At 46.7% G+C, this 18152-nt stretch overlaps 1 protein-coding gene across 2 annotated transcripts in view; it reads left to right on the top strand.

Moving 5' to 3' along the window:
* The window catches only part of PITPNC1 (phosphatidylinositol transfer protein cytoplasmic 1), a 393300-nt gene extending 375148 nt beyond the window's left edge, over nucleotides 1-18152 (top strand). The window contains exons 8-10 of one of the 2 annotated variants that reach the window (XM_030208447.1): nucleotides 1141-1204; nucleotides 8978-9096; nucleotides 15728-15808. In XM_030208447.1, coding sequence (XP_030064307.1) covers nucleotides 1141-1204; nucleotides 8978-9096; nucleotides 15728-15733 — 189 coding nt within the window. In that variant the 3' untranslated portion in view covers nucleotides 15734-15808. Of the gene's footprint in view, nucleotides 1-1140; nucleotides 1205-8977; nucleotides 9097-15727 lie in introns of both variants that reach the window. The other variant, XM_030208446.1, reaches the window with a different exon arrangement.

The raw sequence follows: 18152 nt of genomic DNA, 5'->3' as shown, positions 1-18152 counted from the left end.
CTGAAAAGAAAGGGGGGGAGGGTAAAGGGAGGGGGAAAGGGGGGGAGGGGGGGGGGGGAAGAAAATGGCAATACTGTTAAATAATGTTAAAAGGGGGAAAAGAAAATGGCTTTGGAAAAAAGGTAATGTACATAATATGGTCTTCTCCCGGGCACGAATTGTAAAGTCGGAGATGTTGTTAAGCTCTGAATGATTTGCCAATTGAATAAAAAAGATTGAAATATAAAGTAGACACCAACTGGCTGACATTCAGCACTATTTAACTGTTAAATAGCACTAAACCAGCTAAGTGCCAGTATTCAGCGTGAGACAGATGGTTATCTCTGCTGAATATTACTGCTTAGTGCATTGGGCCTTATTCTATAATGGTTATGCTCCTAAATTTGTGCTCTTAAATTGCGAGCATAATCTATTTTGGAGCACAGAGTGGAGCATAAATTATGCTCATAAATTTAGAAGCATAACCTTTATAGAATAAGGCCCAAACCGGCTAACCAGCTATATTGCGTGATATAACCAGCTAGCCGTGAATATTCAGCGCATCGCCGGCTAAGTTTAGCAGCCAAATAGGACCACCTAAATAGCAGTCCTATCTTTGGCCGCTATAAACGTAACCAGCCAGCGTTGAATATTAACTTGGCCGGTTAAGTTTAAACTGGCCAAAACATCCCAGTATGCAATACCGGTCACCAGAAACAGTCTGACATTGAATATCCAGGCTGAATGCTGATCGCGGGACTTAGCCAGCCTGCCTCCCATGGGCTGAATATCAGCTGGCAAGTTTCTAAATGTATTTAATGACTTTCTATCCCACCTATTAGCACGCTGTCTGAGCGGCGTACAATGTAATATAAGGTAAGAAAAAAGAAAGGAAGGTTAAAACGCAACAGAGAAGCCAAAAGAGAAGAAGTGGAGCTACAATTTTGATAGTAAAGCTGAAGGGAAAACACAGTCCAGCCTCGCTCCCAGCACAAACACAGTCCAGCCTCGCTCCCAGCACACTCCATCGCAAAAGAGTCAACTAGAGGCATCAGTAAAAAGAAAAGTTTTCTTTTCCCAACAATGACACGAGTATCCTTTGGCTAGGAAAGGGTTATCAGCATATTTCAGCAGTCTAAAGTCTTTGTTTTTGTTTTCCAGGTGGTGAGGGATGTGCTGCTAATTGGCCATCGGCAAGCCTTTGCCTGGGTGGACGAGTGGTATGGTGAGTCGGTCTGCAGGATAAGAACTTACAAACCAACCTTGCCAAATGTCCTGTCTTTTATATTTCTGGAAAACTGAGGGCGGGAAGAGGGTGCAGAAGGAATGAATTAGAAATCTGATAAGGAAACGTTAAGACTAGGTCTTGTAAAGTGAGTTTGCAGATATAACAATGTACTTTATACAGAGCTGTAGGATACATTATTCAAAGGTGTTAATTAACCTGTGGTACAAAATCTAAAAGAGGAAACGAAGGCCTTTCACTTATTTAGTTTCACTGTTTCTGTCTGTTCAATGTATTTAAATTTTCTGACTGGGAGCTCCTGATTCGCAAACATTTCTTTTTGGTAAACACAGAGGGCGATTTAATGTTTCCAGACAGTTCTAGCTCTGTGGTGGCTGAAAAGTAGAAAAAAAAATCTATTTGTAAATTAAAGTTCATCATTTATTGAGTAATTAGAAGGCTGTCATGTTAAAAATAGACTTGGTGGGAGCCAGGACTAGTGTAGGGGTTCTGGACCCCCTTCTCTCTCAGGTACTGGTTTGGGCAGGGCTGGTGTTAGTCATTCAGGGGCCCAAAAGCTGGCCTCCAGCCTGTGCGTCCTTTAGCTTGAGGCAGGTTTGGAGCCCCCTATGGTATGGGAGCCCAGGGCAATTGCCCTGTTTGCCACCCCTAATGTCGGACCTGGGTTTGGGTTGGTGCTATCCAGTTGGTCCATGCTCTGTGCTGTGTTAAGTCCAGTTTTTAATGTCCATGTGTAAAAAGCACCATCTCCAGTGAAACTCCTCTTGGTGGTCTTAGCAGAAGGGTAACAGACTGAGCAACAGCCTCCATCCTGAATGTGGCTCCTTTATAACCAAACTGAGATACATTTATCAAGAACTGAGGAAACCTTGCCTACTATTCCCTGTGCTATTGGGAAAGAGAAGATTTGATTCTGTAATGCAAATTTTAGATTTACTACGGTCATTTGTTCAAAAATTAAAATGTAAAGCCATATAAGCTTGCATTTCCACAAGTCATTATTAACCCAGCTGTAGAGCCTGGATGATAGAGGTTGCAAGTTTTCAACCTTTCAAACCTTCTGCTTGGTGATGAAGAGCCAAAGTCATTTACTAGGAAGACAGCACCCCACAATGGCCAGTAGGACTTACTACATCTTAGCAGTTGTCTATTTAAGTTCAGTCTCCTTGAGTTTCGTGACATTGAGGCCCTCTTTTCTTTTATGGCAAGCAGAAGGCGAAAAAGATAGTGGATAGTTTTATTTTTAAATTCTGTGTTTTCATGTGTTGGCTCAGTGATAAGATGTAAAACAGAAAGGAAGAAAAACAGAGAAAACTGTTTCAGTGGATTTTTGGAGGAAGGGGTCAACAGTTTCCTCCTGCTGTTTTGGACCTTGATCTCAGTTGAAACCCAGGGCTGGGTTCTTGTGCACGACCCTTCAGTCGCAATTCCTGGAAAATGTTCCCCTGTTTTGTATCTCCTCTCAGCTTTAGCCCACTCACGTTAGTGACAGTCCACGAAGGACGTTCATATGCCAGAGTACCTTCTGGATCCCTGCAATCAGGGGTCCTAAATCTGGCAACCAGAGCCAGCTTAACCGTCAGACAGACTAGATGGTCACCTAGGGTGGCAGCTTTTTTGGGGCGGCAAAGAGCAACTACAGTCAATGCTACTACTACTACTTATCATTTCTAAAGCGCTACTAGACTTACGCAGCGCTGTACACTTGAACATGAAGAGACAGTCCCTGCTCGACAGAGCTTACAATCTAATTAGGACAGACAAACAAGAGATAAGGGAATATGAAAGTGAGGATGATAAATAAGGGTTCTGAACAAAGTGAATAAGGGTTAGAAGTTAAAAGCAGCATCAAAAAGGTGGGTTTTTAGCTTAGATTTGAAGATGGCCAGAGATGGAGCTTGACGTACCGGCTCAGGAAGTCTAATCCAGGCATATGGTGCAGCAAGATAAAAGGAACGGAGTCTGGAGTTAGCGGTGGAGGAGAAGGGTGCAGATAAGAGAGATTTACCTAGTGAACGGAGTTCCCGGGGAGGAATGTAGGGAGAGATAAGAGTGGAGAGGTACTGAGAAGCTGCAGAGTGAATGCACTTATAGGTCAATAAGAGGAGTTTGAACTGTATGCAGAAACGGATAGGAAGCCAGTGAAGTGACTTGAGGAGAGGGCTAATATGAGCATAACGACACTGGGGGAATATTAGTTGTGCAGCAGAATTTTGAACAGATTGAAGAGGAGAGAGATGGCTAAGTGGGAGACCTGTAAGAAGCAAGTTGCAATAGTCTAAGCGAGAGGTGATAAGAGTGTGGATGAGGGTTCTGGTAGTGTGCTCAGAAAGGAAAGGGCGAATTTTGCTGATATTATAAAAGAAACGACAGGTTTTAGCAGTGATGAATATGTGCAGAGAAGGAGAGAGAGGAGTTGAAGATGACCCCAAGGTTACGAGCTGATGAGACAGGTAGGATGAGAGTGTTATCCATAGAAATAGAGAACGGGGGAGGAGGAGAGGTTGGTTTAGGGGGAAAGATGAGAAGCTCAGTCTTGGTCATGTTTAGTTTCAGATGGCGGTGAGACATCCAGGCAGCAGTGTCAGACAGGCAGGCCGATACTTTGGCCTGGATTCCTGCTCAGATTTCTGGTGTGGAGAGGTAGATCTGGGAGTCATCAGCGTAAAGATGATACTGAAAACCATGGGATGAGATCAGAGTACCAAGGGAAGAAGTATAGATGGAGAAAAGAAGAGGTCCCAGGACAGATCCCTGAGGTACACCAACTGACAGTGGGATAGAAGTAGAGGAAGATCCACTAGAGTATACGCTAAAGGTACACTGGGAGAGATAAGAAGAAAACCAGGAAAGAACAGAGCCCTGAAATCCAAGTGAGGACAGCGTATCAAGGAGTAGGCTGTGATCAACAGTGTCAAAAGCAGCAGATAGATCGAGAAGGATGAGTATAGAATACAGACCTTTGGATCTGGCCAGGAACAGATCACTGGAGACTTTAGCAAGCGCTGTTTCAGTTGAATGAAGGGGGCGAAAGCCGGATTGAAGTGGATTAAGAATAGCTTGAGATGAAAGAAAGTCAAGGCAACGGCGGTGAACAGCACGTTCAAGTATATTGGAAAGGAAAGGGAGGAGGGAGATGGGGCGATAGTTGGAAGGACAGGTAGGGTCCAATGAAGGTTTTTTTAAGGAGTGGTGTGACTACAGCATGTTTGAAGACATCAGGAACAGTCGCAGTGGACAGTGAAAGATTGAGGATATGACAGATAAATGGGATGACAGTAGGAGAGATAGTGTTAAGTAGATGGGTGGGAATAGGTCTTGACAGCCACAGTGCATACTTTCATCCTTAAGCAGGGTGGGTGACTTTCAACTAGACCATTAACCTCCTCAAATGGCTTATGGAAAATGTTCTCGTTATATACAGATAGATAGACACACACACACACAACAAAGTTTAATGTTTAAGAGAATGATGCTCAGTTATGCACATTTGTAGGATTAACCTAGAAGGGATGATTTTGGAATCATGATGACTGTTGAGTTTATTGATCAACATTTCAGGGAAGGGCCATATGGGACAGAGAAATATCCAGTGTACCTGAATGTAACTCACCTTGAGCTACTACTGAAAAAGGTGTGAGCAAAATCTAAATAAGTAAATAAATAGGTAGATGTGGAGGGGGCAAAGCTTAGGGCATCTAATACCCTTGCACTGGCCTGGCTGGCAACTAGATGTCACCATTGTCCAATAACTGACCTTCACTTCCTCCCCCCCCCCCCCCCCCCGAGTCTTTGAACACTGTGTCCGCATCATTTCTAGCGCCAAATGAACTAGAAGCAAAAGACCTGAGCTAGGACATCACTACTTCTACTATTCATCATTTTTATAGCACTACTAGATGTACTCAGCGCTATAAGAGACAGTCCCTGCTTGACAGAGCTTACAATCTATTCAAGACAAACGAGACAAAGATTAGGGAGTTTCATTTATTATGAGATTGATTAAAACAACAGGAGGACCAAATAGGTGAATAAGGGGTTAAGAGTTCAAAGCAGCCTCAAAAAGATGGGCTTTTAGCCTGGATTTGAACAAGGCCAGAGATGGAGCATGACGTACCAACTCAGGAATGGAGTCCAGAGTTGGTGGTGGTGGAGGAGAATGTCACAGATAAGAGTGATTTACCTGAACAGCAGAGTTCCCAGGAAGGGGTGCAGGGAGAGATACGAGAGGAGAGACACTGAGGGTCTGCAGAATGAAAGTACTTGTAAATCAATCAGAAAAATGCGAACTGTGTACAGAAATGGATAGGGAGCCAGTGAAGTGACTTGAGGAGATGCAAGCTTATGTAGAGGGCTCGCTGCAGCTGGAGCCTGGTCTTTATTCAGATCTGGCCTTGTGGTCTCGAAATATATACATTGTTAGCTTATTTTTACGTTGGTTTTATAAAAGCTGTCACCTACAAAGAATCCGTAATTTTCACTCTACAGCAGTCACAAACGATAGAGGGAATTTTGTGGGGAGAGGGAGGTCTCAGCTTTGCACAACAGCAACATCTAGTGGCCAGAATCAAGGATGCACATATTCTGGAAGGAACTGTTGTCTCTTGTGACCCCTAGCTACGGGCTGTCAGTACATGGAAGGGGTTGTTAAAAGGGGATATCCAGAGGCAGTTGTGAATGAACATTCTCTGTGGTGTAGCCCAATAGGGGCTGGTTCTAACTGAGCAGGAAGCCCAAACGAGCAGGAAGAAGCTGCCAGGCTAAGGCATGGCTAAACGACAGACACCCCCTTCCTTGTCTGTTGGCTTGCTCTTAACATTTTTAATTGTCAGTGGGAGGCTGGTCTTTTAAAGCAGCCATTCTTTGTGCAGCAGGGGATTTGGCTGTATTATTGTTATTATAATCATAAACATTAGCATGAGCTAACTTTGTAGATACCTATAATATTCCTGTGGGTGTCTACACAGTTAGCGTGCGCTAAAAACACTAGCGTGCCTTTGTTAACAGAGCCCATAGATTTTAAGATAAGGAGGCTGTGATAGGGATGAACTAAACCAGGTGGCCTATGAGTTGGATTAATTCATGCAAGAGAAGCTGTAATAACATGTTAATTGTCTATATAAGAAAAACAGCCAGTGGCTTGGCTGAGTGAGAGGTAGGTTGGGGGGATATTAATGAACATTGCATACCGCAGTCCTTGCAAAACTTTTAACTAAATATGCAAGAAGGTATCTCTCCAGGAGAATTAACAGAGAAAGAGAGACAGAAAACTCACAAAGTCCCAGCGATTAACATTTCATTCCTTAATCTTGGGCCTATGACTTGGACAATATTTGGGAACATCCCCTGTGTGTATTTACAGAATATAATCTTTACTTTTTATGATGATCAGTGTTACAGTGAATATAACTGTGCTTGTACAATTTCCCTTCCTTTTATTTCCTTTTCTGTGCCATAAAATTAACATTTCAGCACTGAATTCTTCACCTAATTTCTTCTTATATGAAAGCATTTCTGCTATCACGGCTGAACTCCTTCCTGCACTCCTGACACCACTACGGCTTTTATGATTGTGTATGTGATTCTTGCAATCCGCCAAGAACGTAGGATTGTGCGGAATAGAAATTTGGATGAATCAATAAAGGAAAGGCATGCGTGGGATAGACACAAAGGAATCCTGTTTAGAAAGAATGGCTCCACGGAATCTTAGCGGAGATTGGGTGGCAACACCGGTAATCGGGAAGCAAAACTAGTGCTGGGCAGGCTTCTACGGTCTACGCCCTGATTGTGACTGAATAGATAAAGATGGACTGGAGTGTAAATTTTAAGGGACTTCGATGTTAACTTCAGAAAATTTTAGTACAAGAACAGTGCTGGGCAGACTATTACGGTCTGTGCCCTGAGAAAGGCAAGGAGAAATCAAACTCGGGTATACATATAAGGTATGGGCAGACTGGATGGACTGTACAGGTCTTTATCTGCCATCATAGTCTATGTTACTATGTAAAAACAGTCCTGTGGAATAAATGGGTTATTGGATGAAGAAGCAAACGTTCTAAATTTGCATGCACAATGCAGATTGGCCTGCTCCGCTTTATCATGAAAGGATCCATCAGCTGTAGGTCACAAAACATACTGGACAGGGGCGTAGCCAGACTTCGCCAGGAGGGGGGTCCAGGGCCCAAGGTGAGGGGGCACATTTTAACCCTCCCCTGGCGCTGACGACCCCCCTCCGCCATTGCCGATTGCCGCCACCACCACCAACTTTGACACCCCCCCTGCCAACGACCCTGTCGACCCCCCCCCTCCTGCCACCAACCCCCCCGCCGTCGCTTACCCTTGCTGGCGGGGGACCCCAATTCCCACCAGCCAAGGTCCTCTTCTTCCTTCGTTCTGTTTCTGAGTCTGACGTCCTGCATGTTGTACGTGCAGGACGTCAGACTCAGAACGAAGGACGTCAGAAACAGAACGAAGCCTTGCACCGGAAGAAGAGGACCTTGACTGGCAGGGGTTGGGGGTCCCCCGCCAGCAAAGGTAGGCGACGGCGGGTTGGTGGCGGGAAGGGGGGTTGAGAGGGTCATCGGCAGGGGGGTCCAGGGCCAAATCTACGGGGGCCCAGGCCCCCGTGGCCCCACGTAGCTACGCCCCTGATACTGGATGATATATGATGCAGACTCCCTTATCATAAAGCCACACCTGTATCATGCCCTTCCAGCGCCCTTTGCATCTCCTATTATCCACTATGAGCAGTTGAAGGGTCTTATACTCACCAGGTTTAGCTCAGATGTATTCTGTGCGCTTGCACTTAAAGCAGAAATTAGAAAAATCTTCCCTAATTCCTTCACCCCATTTATTGCCGGGGCTGCTCAATTCTGTTGCCTACCCCTTTCCCAGATGTAGAGTTCAACCCACCCATCCTAAAAGGGATTATGAGAGGTAAAGGAGAGATAATATATACGCTGTGGACCACGGTAGGGGTGACCTATCCCGCATGGGTTCCTTAATACGAAGTACCCTTAGAAGTGCTCATTTCGAACCTCCACTTAAATCTGAACCTGTAGCTACCCCCAAATATCTCTTTGGCATCACTGTTGACGCTCTTCTTGAGTTCCGCAGAACAGAGGCTGTCGTGTATTGCCCTGCAGTCTGGCAACAGTGCCTTTTTGCAGATGTTTCCTCAGAACTGCTGCTTCCTCGATTTCTGGCCTGAAAAATCACAAGTGGCTGTTTTAAGAAAGGGATGTGGCGTCCTTCTGGGTAGGCAGATTCGTGTAGAAACTGCAACTTGATTTTTTTTTATTGAAACGGTTACAAATCATCGCTCGTTATTTCAAAATCCAGTTTAGTGAGAGATACTGATATATATTTAACACTTAAGGAAACTTTGTTACCTTGGAAAGATTTCTGGAAGGTAAGCAAAGGATTCTTCAAGACCTATCGATTATTTCAAAGGAGCTGCTAAAGTTAAGTTAGAAGATCGCCTTTCACTGCAATGTCTAACCTCCTCAATTCTTCATTTTACAACCACGCTTTACAAGTCCTACACTCCTCTCTCTTGGCTTCCCTTCCTTCTTATTTTCTGGTATCTCCCTTGGCTGATAAAAGACTAACCTTATAAATCGCTTTTCAAAAACACCCCACCCTTCTTTGCCAAAATCCTTTTTCAGCCTTAAGACCTCTTTTTCCCTTTTCCCTTCCACTTGGCAGTTTGGACATCATAACGGAAAATGCCACATGTTGAACTTTTTGCAGATATGACTTTCGACGATGTTCGAGAATTTGAGAAAGGCATGCATGAAAAAACCAACATTAAAGTTTGCAGTCAACCTTCTTCCACTGTGGATGAAATAGAGAGCCATGTCAAAGCAAGTGTATGTTCACTTTTTCTAAGCCTATTCCACCACCCTTGACTGAACTGAGGGAAAAGCCAGAGATCAACTGGTGCCTTTGGCAATGCAGCAGGAACGAAACTGGGCAGACTGGAGGGGCTTAATGGGCTTTATCTACCATCACACTCTGTGTTTATATGACATGATGAGTTGTACAGATCAAAGTATATGTAGCTCCCACCTTAGATAGCAGGCTAAGCACAAATGTTGATTGTGTCTTTTTAGGCAAGGCAAGGAGACTAATCAGTCCGAGGAGGTTTGATGAACAGGAGACAGCAGGAGCATGCTTGGCCCATTATCTGGCCTGAAGCCAATAGGCAGAGCTTGTTGCCCTATCAATTACATTGTTTTGGGTGTACCAAGATGGCGGTGGCTACATTGGCGAGAATGAAAACCACCTTGGGTGGACTGGCTTCAGCTTTGTGATGTCATTCCATCTCCTGTTCATCAAACCTCCTTGAGTCAGTCACCTAGTACATCTGCTTCGGGGGGGGGGGGGGGGCAGCAAAGCACAGCTTCAGTCACAGCAATATAAGGCCTGACAGTCACACAAACTCAAAAGAATCATCAGTGCATACTTTTTCCTACTGACAGGGCAGGCAGTATTGAAACAACACATATGCCCAGGTAAATGATGTTTGGAAATTTCTCTCCATAAATATATTCCAATTGCGTATTTTTATGGGATTTCTCTGGAAGGGTTGCTGTTGGCTTATCATGATTGTTGAGTTGAATGGTCAGAGTCCCAGGTGGGGGAGCATGCTAAGGACCTGAAAATTAGTTGAAGGGGGTGCAAGATTGAAGGGTTGCCTTGGGCACCCAGTACTCTTACACTGGCCCTATCTACATGGTCCTGAACTTTGACTAAAGATGGGTTGATGTAAGCAGTTTCTTGGATACATTTTGACTTGGTTGTTTAATATAGTTTTAAGACTTACATCATGGAGCCAAAGAGCTGCCAACATGTAAAGAAAATCCGATCAGGAATGTTATACAGGAAAATGAGGGCACACCCTTAATGCCCCTCCTAAATCCATAGGTCAAGAGAAAATATTATGCAGGACTGAGCCCTTAATGAGGGAAGCCAGGCGCTTTGCGCTCAGGACTTGAAGACCCTGTGCAGTCGGCCCCGAGTATAACCCTAATAAATATGCACAGGACAGATTTGCATGCAAATCTATCTCATACATATTCATTAGGAATACCCTGAAAACCTGAGCAATATAGGGCCCTTGAGTTGTTCAGGTTGGATTTTATGTCTAGTGTAGAGGATTCCAGTGACTTGCCCAAGGAATGATAAGAAATAGGAGAAGTGTTGGTGAGCCAGTGGCATGGCTGTGGGTATTCTCTCTAACATTTTCCTCATTGCTTCAGGTCCCTGTGAGCTTTTAATTCATTACTGTGGTTGCATCACTTCTATTTCCTGTTGGTTTTGTCCTAGTTCCATGGAATGTGGTTTTGTTTTAAAGCCCAGGGCGCAGTCCAGGAAGCTGTACTAGTGTAACCTGGCATTGGCAAACTAACATTTACGCACCTGCTGTTACCTGGTGTAAATGCAGCGAGGGTGGGTGTAACTTGCAGCATTCTGTAAGTTGCACCCATAAGTGGCAGCACCGCCCATTCACCTCCTAGGCTCCGCCCATGTGATTGTGCCTTAGTGGAGGAGTAGCCTAGTGGTTAGTGCAGTGAACTTTGATCCTGGGGAACTGAGTTCGATTCCCATTGCAGCTCCTTGTGACTCTGGGCAAGTCACTTAACCCTCCATTGCCCCTGGTACAAAATAAGTACCTGAATATATGTAAACCGCTTTGAGAGTAGTTGCAAAAACCTCAGAAAGGCAGTATATCAAGTCCCATTTCCCTTTCCCTATTTGAGATTCTACATGGAATGTTGCTAGTGGAGGAGTAGCCTAGTGGTTAGTGCAGTGGACTTTGATCCTGGGGAACTGAGTTCAATTCCTACTGCAGCTCCTAAGTCACTTAAACCTCCATTGCCCCTGGTACAAAATAAGTACCAGAATATATGTAAATCACTTTGAATGTAGTTGCAAAAACCTCAGAAAGGTGGTATATCAAGTCCCCTTTCCCTATTTGAGATTCTACATGGAATGTTGCTAGTGGCCTAGTGGTTAGTGCAGTGGACTTTGATCCTGAGGAACTGAGTTCAATTCCCACTACAGCTCCTTGTGACTCTGGGTAAGTCACAACCCTCCATTGCCCCGGTACAAAATTATAAATACCTGAATATATGTAAACCGCTTTGAATGTAGTTGCAGAAAGGCAATGTATCAAGTCCCATTTCCCTTTCCCCTTATGCATACCCGTAGAGAATAGCATTGGTTGATTTGCTGGCCATATACGGGTGTAAGTGTGTGCTTACCCAGGAAAAAGCTGGTATTCTGTACATTTACCCACACAAGTGATGTGTAAACGTGGGCATTCAGTTATAGAACTGCTTTTACTAAAGGGCGGTACAGCTACTGCGTGGGTAGCACGCACCAAAACAGCACCACTGTGGAGCATGCGGAGACCTCCCGCGATATTACTGTGATCAGTGTGTGCCAATCCCCATGGTAAAAATAGAAATTATTTCTACTGCGAGGGGCAGGGCATAGGTATGCCTTGTGCTAACCGGGTAAAGTGGGCACATTGCCGTGCGCTACCAGATTAGTGCAGGAGTAGCGCGGGATCCCTTACCACCTCCTAAATAGGTGCCAGTAAGGGCTCCCAGTGGTAATGGCCATGCACTAATGGAGAAATTAGTGAGTGGCCATTTTTTTTTAAACAGTGAACGCGGCCAATTTTCAGCCACGCTGGAAAGTGGCCGGAGCAAACCCACATGTTCATCACTTTCTAGTGCGACTTAGTAAAAGGACCCCTAAATGCTTTGAAATGTGTGGGCCATGTCCTTCCCGATGGTTCTGAGCTCGCTCTTCTTAGACCACCCTGCCAGCCTGATTTCAGGATATCCACAATGAATACATTTACCATATATTTGCAGGTGGTGCAACTCTATTGCAGCCATAGCTTTTCTGAATATTTTGACATCCAGGCTGGCCCAAGTTTTGAACCACTATCAGGCTTATTTTCGAAAGAGAAGGGCACCCATCTTTCGACACAAGTCAGAAGATGGGCGTCCTTCTCACAGGGTCGCCCAAATCGGCATAATCGAAAGCCGATTTTGGGCGTCCCCAACTGCTTTCCGTCGCAGGGACAACCAACGTTCCCGGGGGCATTTCGGAAGCATAGCGAAGGCGGGACTGGGGCGTGCTTAACACATGGGTGTCCTCGACGAGCATTTGGATGACTTTTACCTGGTCCAGTTTTTCTTACGACCAAGGCACAAAAAGGTGCCCGAACTGACCAGATGACCACTGGTGGGAATCTGGATGACCTCCGCTTACTCCCCCATGGTCACTAACCCCCCACCCTCAAAAAAGAACTTTAAAAATATTTTGTGCCAGCCTCTATGCCAGCCTCAAATGTCATACTCTGGTCCATTGCATCAATATGCAGGTCACTGGAGCAGTTTTAGTGGGTGCAGTGCACTTCAGGCAGGCGGACCCAGGCCCATCCCCCCTGGACCTGTTACACTTGTGGTGGTAAATGTGAGCCCTCCAAAACCCACCACAAACCCACTGTACCCCATGTAGGTGCCCCCCTTCACCCATAAGGGCTATGGTAGTGATGTACAGTTGTGGGGAGTGGGTTTTGGGGGGCTCAGCACAGAAGGTAAGGGAGCTATGTACCTGTGAGCTTTTTCTGAAATCCACTGCAGTGCCCCCTAGGGTGCCCGGTTGGTATCCTGGCATGTGAGGGGGACCAGTGCACTACGAATGCTGGCTCCTCCCACGACCAAAGGGCTTGCATTTGGTCATTTCTGAGATGGGTGTCCTTGGTTTCCATTATCGCCGAAAATCAGAAACGACCAAGTCTAAGGACGACCATCTCTAGGGACGACCTAAATTTCAAGATTTGGGCGTTCCCCGACTGTATTATCGAAACAAAAGATGGCCGCCCATCTTGTTTCGATAATACAGGTTTCCCCGCCCTTTCGCTGGGACGTCCTGCGAGGACGTCCTCAGGAAAACTTGGACGCCCCATTCGATTATGCCCCTCTATGTAAGCCTATGCTTTTCTCATTCAGTCAGTGAAAATCCCCTTCTCAAATACATCAGTGGTGTATGATGCAACCTGAATTGCATTATGGGACATGCATACAAAAGCATAGGGCCATATTGCTAGGGTAACTGACCAATCAACTTAGTTAAATGATGCAATTGGACTATTCCATTATGGACTGCTGGAGGAGCTTTGCCTTCATTGCTTTGTAAAAATAAAACATCAAACCTATAAATGGCAAGTGACCGACTCACCTGCAAATGCGCAGTAGAGACTTCCCTCTCTGTCCCGCCCCCGCGTCAAGACGTGATGACGGGGGGAGGGGGGCGGGACAGAGAGGGAAACTGCACGGAAGGGGAGGGAGGGAACCGCTGACGTCGCTACCGCTCCCCCCCCCCCCCGCAAGGTAGCCGCTACCACCACCCCCCCCCCCCCGGAGTCGCCACCACCCCCCCTTCACCCGGCCCGGGCCCTCTCTTCGTTATTCAACTTACAGCAGCGCCGAAACAGCAGCAAGCAGCTCAACTTCAGCTCCCGTCGGCCTTCCTTCCCTGCCTGTGCCCCGCCCTCGCCGACGTGACGTCACACGAGGGCGAGGCACAGGCAGTGAAGGAAGGCCAACGGGAGCTGCTGCTTGCTGCTGTTTTGGCGCTGCTGTAAGTTGAATAACGAAGAGAGGGCCTGGGCCGGGTGAAGGGGGGGCGGGGGTGACTCCGGGGGGGGGGGGGCGGTAGCGGCTACCTTGGGGGGGAGGGGACATGGGAGGTCTCAGAAGGAGGGGGGGCCTTGGAGCTGGGAGGGCTGGACTGAAGGGGGCCTTCCAGCTGGCTGGGAAGAAGGCACGGGGGGGGGGCAGGGGCCCTTACAGTTGTGAGGGAATGGGGCCCCTTACAGTTGTGAGGGAGAGCAGGGGGCCTTGGAACTGGGAGGGAGGGAAGGGGGCCTTGGGAGCTGGGGGGAGGGCCTGGGGCCTTGGAACTGGGAGGGAGGGAGGGTGGGCAGGGGGCCTTGCAGCTGGGAAGGGGGGAGGACTGGAGCCTTGGAGCTGGGAGGGAGGGACAGAGGGGGCCTTGGAGCTGGCAGGGAAGGAGGATGGCAGGGGGCCTTGCAGCTGCAACGGGAGGGGGGCCTTGGGAAAAAAAAACATTCCAATACGCGCCCGTTTTAACGGGCTTAACGGCTAGTATTTATTATAAAGCAGCTGTAGAGGTAGAACCTGTGGGTGGTTTTGACAAGGCAATATATGCTACTAACAGGGCCGGTCCTAGGGTCTCTGGCGCCCCCCCCCCCCCCTGCAGACTATGAGTTGGCGCCCGCCCCCCCCCCCCTCCGGCACCCGCGCACCCCGCCCCGCCCCCACCCCCCCAGCATCTCCTTTCTCTCTTCTCCCACCCTGCCCCTGTCCAGCGATTCTCCTTCGCCCCCATCCCCCGTCACCCTTGGTGCTTTAAATCTTTAATTTACCTCCGTTCCAGCAGCCGCGTCATTGGAAAGCCTTGCCCCATCTCTAGCCTTCCCTCCCTTCGTGAGTTCGTTCTGCAGTCCCGCCCTCGAGGAAATGACGTCAGAAGGTGGGACTGCGGAACGAACTCACGAAGGGAGGGAAGGCTAGAGACGGGGCAGGGCTTTCAAATGATGCGGCTGCTGGAACGGAGGTAAATTAAAGATTTAAAGCACCAAGGGCGGCACCCTTGAAGGCAGGCGCCCCCCTGCGGCGCTTACCCCGCTTACCAGGTTTGACCGGCCCTGGCTACTAATGGTATCTCTTAGTATATAACTGTGCCATGGCTCTCTTTTTAGCTGTAACATGGTGATTCTCTGGGACATTGAGAAGCACCATCATCACACTGACCCATATCAAAGGAATTCTAATTTCCTTGGATTTTCCAAAGCCCAGTTATGTCCAGCAATGACTCACAATTCAACACACAGCCACTTTATGAAAATAATGGGCTCGACACTCTGAAGAGTTCACTGGACAGTTAAACTACACTGAGCGGGCTGGGAGGAGATACGCACTGCCTGTTTATCTCCTCTGACCACTGTGGCACTGTTTGAGCAATGCAGGGGTAATCCAGGGGCAGAATCAGGCGCAGTTAGGATTTACCAGGTTAGCAGAGATATTTTGTCTGCTAACTGGGTAAGTAAGTTAATAAAGTTAGGGCACCAAAAGGGCTGTCCTAATTTTATCTGCCAAGCTAATCATGCACCGATCTAAATATTAACTGGTGGCCCGGAAACCTCCGCTTGCCCATGCTGACTCATATATTCAGGACTTAATTCAGCCCACGGGTTAAATACACCTATGGAGTCTGAGCTGCTTTGCTGGCTCAGACTGTTGTATGGCGTTTGTCAAATGACATTTCTGCAGGATTTTGTAATGATATTTATGTGTATATTGAATTGTGTAGCTGAGTTTATTTATCTGTAGTATAGGTTTATTAGGTGTACACTTCTCATTGTTTTTTTCTTATTTTTCTTTCTGACGGAAGACATGACAATGGATGAAGTGCGGGAGTTTGAGCGAGCAACTCAGGAAGCCACTAACCGGAAAATTGGGATCTTCCCCCCAGCGATCTCAATCACTGACATTGCCCTGCCTTCATCCACCCGCAGTGCCCCCTCCAGTGCTCCTTCCACGCCTCTCTCCACGGATGCGCCAGAATTCCTGGCCGTCCCTAAGGACCGACCGCGAAAAAAGTCCGCCCCAGAGACCCTCACTCTTCCAGACCCATCACAGAAGGGCCCTACCCTGAACTTGCCTGGCGCAATTTCTTCCGACAAGCCTTCCCCATCAAAGCAAGAATAACTTTGAACCTTCATTTGTTTTGTTTTAGGGGTTGTTGTTTTTTTTTTTGTTAGGATTTCATTGTTCTAAAACCACTGCTTCATTACACTAACCTGTTCTTCCCTAGGATCTTTAGATAAGTGCATGCGGGAAGTACTTCCAATTAATTTCTGGTTCCCAAAATGAACACAAAACAAAGCCATATGACCCTACATAGTGAAATAACCCAAGAACTTCCTGAAAAGGTACAGGTTAAATGTTTACGATGAAATTAGTGTAACTGAAAATACCCAGCTAGAGTCACTGCTCAGAAAGAACCTTATTCACTGGACTTAATCTGAAAGGATGATATAAGGCCATGCAAGGCACGTTATGCAAGATACCCCATGATGGCTGTGGATGCTATCCCGTTTAGGCCTTAAGGTATCTTTCTGATGATAAAGGTCACTTTGTAATAATTAAGTCTTAGGGTGGGGGTGGTTGCTTTTTGTTGGTTCACTTTGACATGCTTGTGGAGGGCAAGCTGAAAAGAGACTTCAGAGTCTGAGGGAGTAAAGTATTGTTGCAGGAGATATCGTTATGCATCTACCAGTCCATAACGCCTAGTTATAGTGGCTGGAGCCATCAGAGACATACTTCCTGCACACTCCGTTCCCCTTTCCTACCTGTAGGAAGTAGGGGCGTAGCCAGATACCCAATTTTGGGTGATACTGAGCACAAAGTGGGTGGGCAGGAAAATCCTGCCCCCCCCCCACCCCCACTGGGCATCTCTCTCCCCCCACTCTCCCGCTCCCAGTACCTTTTTAAATCCTTCTCTGCTGGCAGCAAGCAGCAACTCAGACCCAGTGCTTGCACTGGCCCCGAGCCTTCCCTCTAACCCAACTTCCTGGTCCCATGAACAGGAAGTTGCATCAGAGGGAAGACTTGGGGCTGGCACAAGCAGTAGGTATGAGTACCTGCTCACTGCCGGCGAAGAAGAGAAGGATTTGAAAGGTAGTTTGGGCTTGGGGGAAATGCAGTTAATCACTGGGGGGGAGGAAAGGAAGAGATGCCAGGAGTCTTCGGCTGGTGGGGCTTGTGGATCCTCAACAACCACATCGCTGCTTTGTGGGCCTATGTCCACCCGGGCCCACCCGTGGCTAAGCCACTGGTAGGAAGAAAACTTTGAGTAGATGAAGCCTTAGGTTGCTGGTGCTCCAGAAGTGAGAGCTTGGTTTAGTGGGAGGAGGGGATCTCAATGATTATGGGACCCTGTTTTTTACATGTCTTTCTTGCATCACAGGCTGTGTAACAGGGGACACTGCAGGCTAAGGACAGCAGAATCACCTGAATTTCACAACCTTCTTGTCACAAGCTTTAACAAATGAATTGCCTAAAAACCTTTTCAATGCTGATTACTTGATACCTGAACAATCACGGCAATCGGTCAGATCCAGACTTTGTTTATAAATGAGACTCAGGATTTGAAACTTAACTTACAAACACTTTTACCTTTTTATATTAAAAATAAAATACAATAAAGAAATGCAACAATAGGTTGAAGGTCAAAGTGGAATTTGGGGGACAATGTTAATTAGGGTTCCTTGAGTACAGCTCAATAAAAATGAAATTGTGCCTCTATCTATATTTTTATACAGAGACAAAAACATGGGTCTTAAGTGAAGGAAGGGACTAAGGGAGAGCAGGCATAGCTGTGATATACAAACAGCAGACAAATGTCTAAAAGAAAGTATGTTTTTTTAAGTAGAAGAACAGGCCAACCTCCCTTCAGTAATGTCAACAGATTCACTAATATCCACACCAAAGAGCCAAGAATTTTTTTTTAATTAACGCAGAAGTACGTATTTGAGTTGTGATAATTCAAAACCCACTGTCCAACATATAAAGATGAAAGACACTGAAATTTGCGTTTAGAATAAGTAGGGGGGGGGGGGGGGAAAGAAACCCTTAGAACCGAGAGTTCTAGAATGCTTGAGACGGCATTTTAAGATTCCCCCTGATACCTGTCCACACTTGGGAACATTGTTCATTCAAGATCCCCCCCCCCCCCCCCCCCCGAGAGATTATCCTGACCAAATTGAGCTTGGTGTATTATAGTTATACACCATCGCAGGGGCGTAGCCAGACAA

Source organism: Microcaecilia unicolor, chromosome 6, assembly GCF_901765095.1.
Source record: "Microcaecilia unicolor chromosome 6, aMicUni1.1, whole genome shotgun sequence".
Lineage (NCBI taxonomy): Eukaryota > Metazoa > Chordata > Amphibia > Gymnophiona > Siphonopidae > Microcaecilia > Microcaecilia unicolor.
Note: the sequence above shows the minus strand (reverse complement) of the source record. Positions and strands in the feature narration are given on the sequence as shown.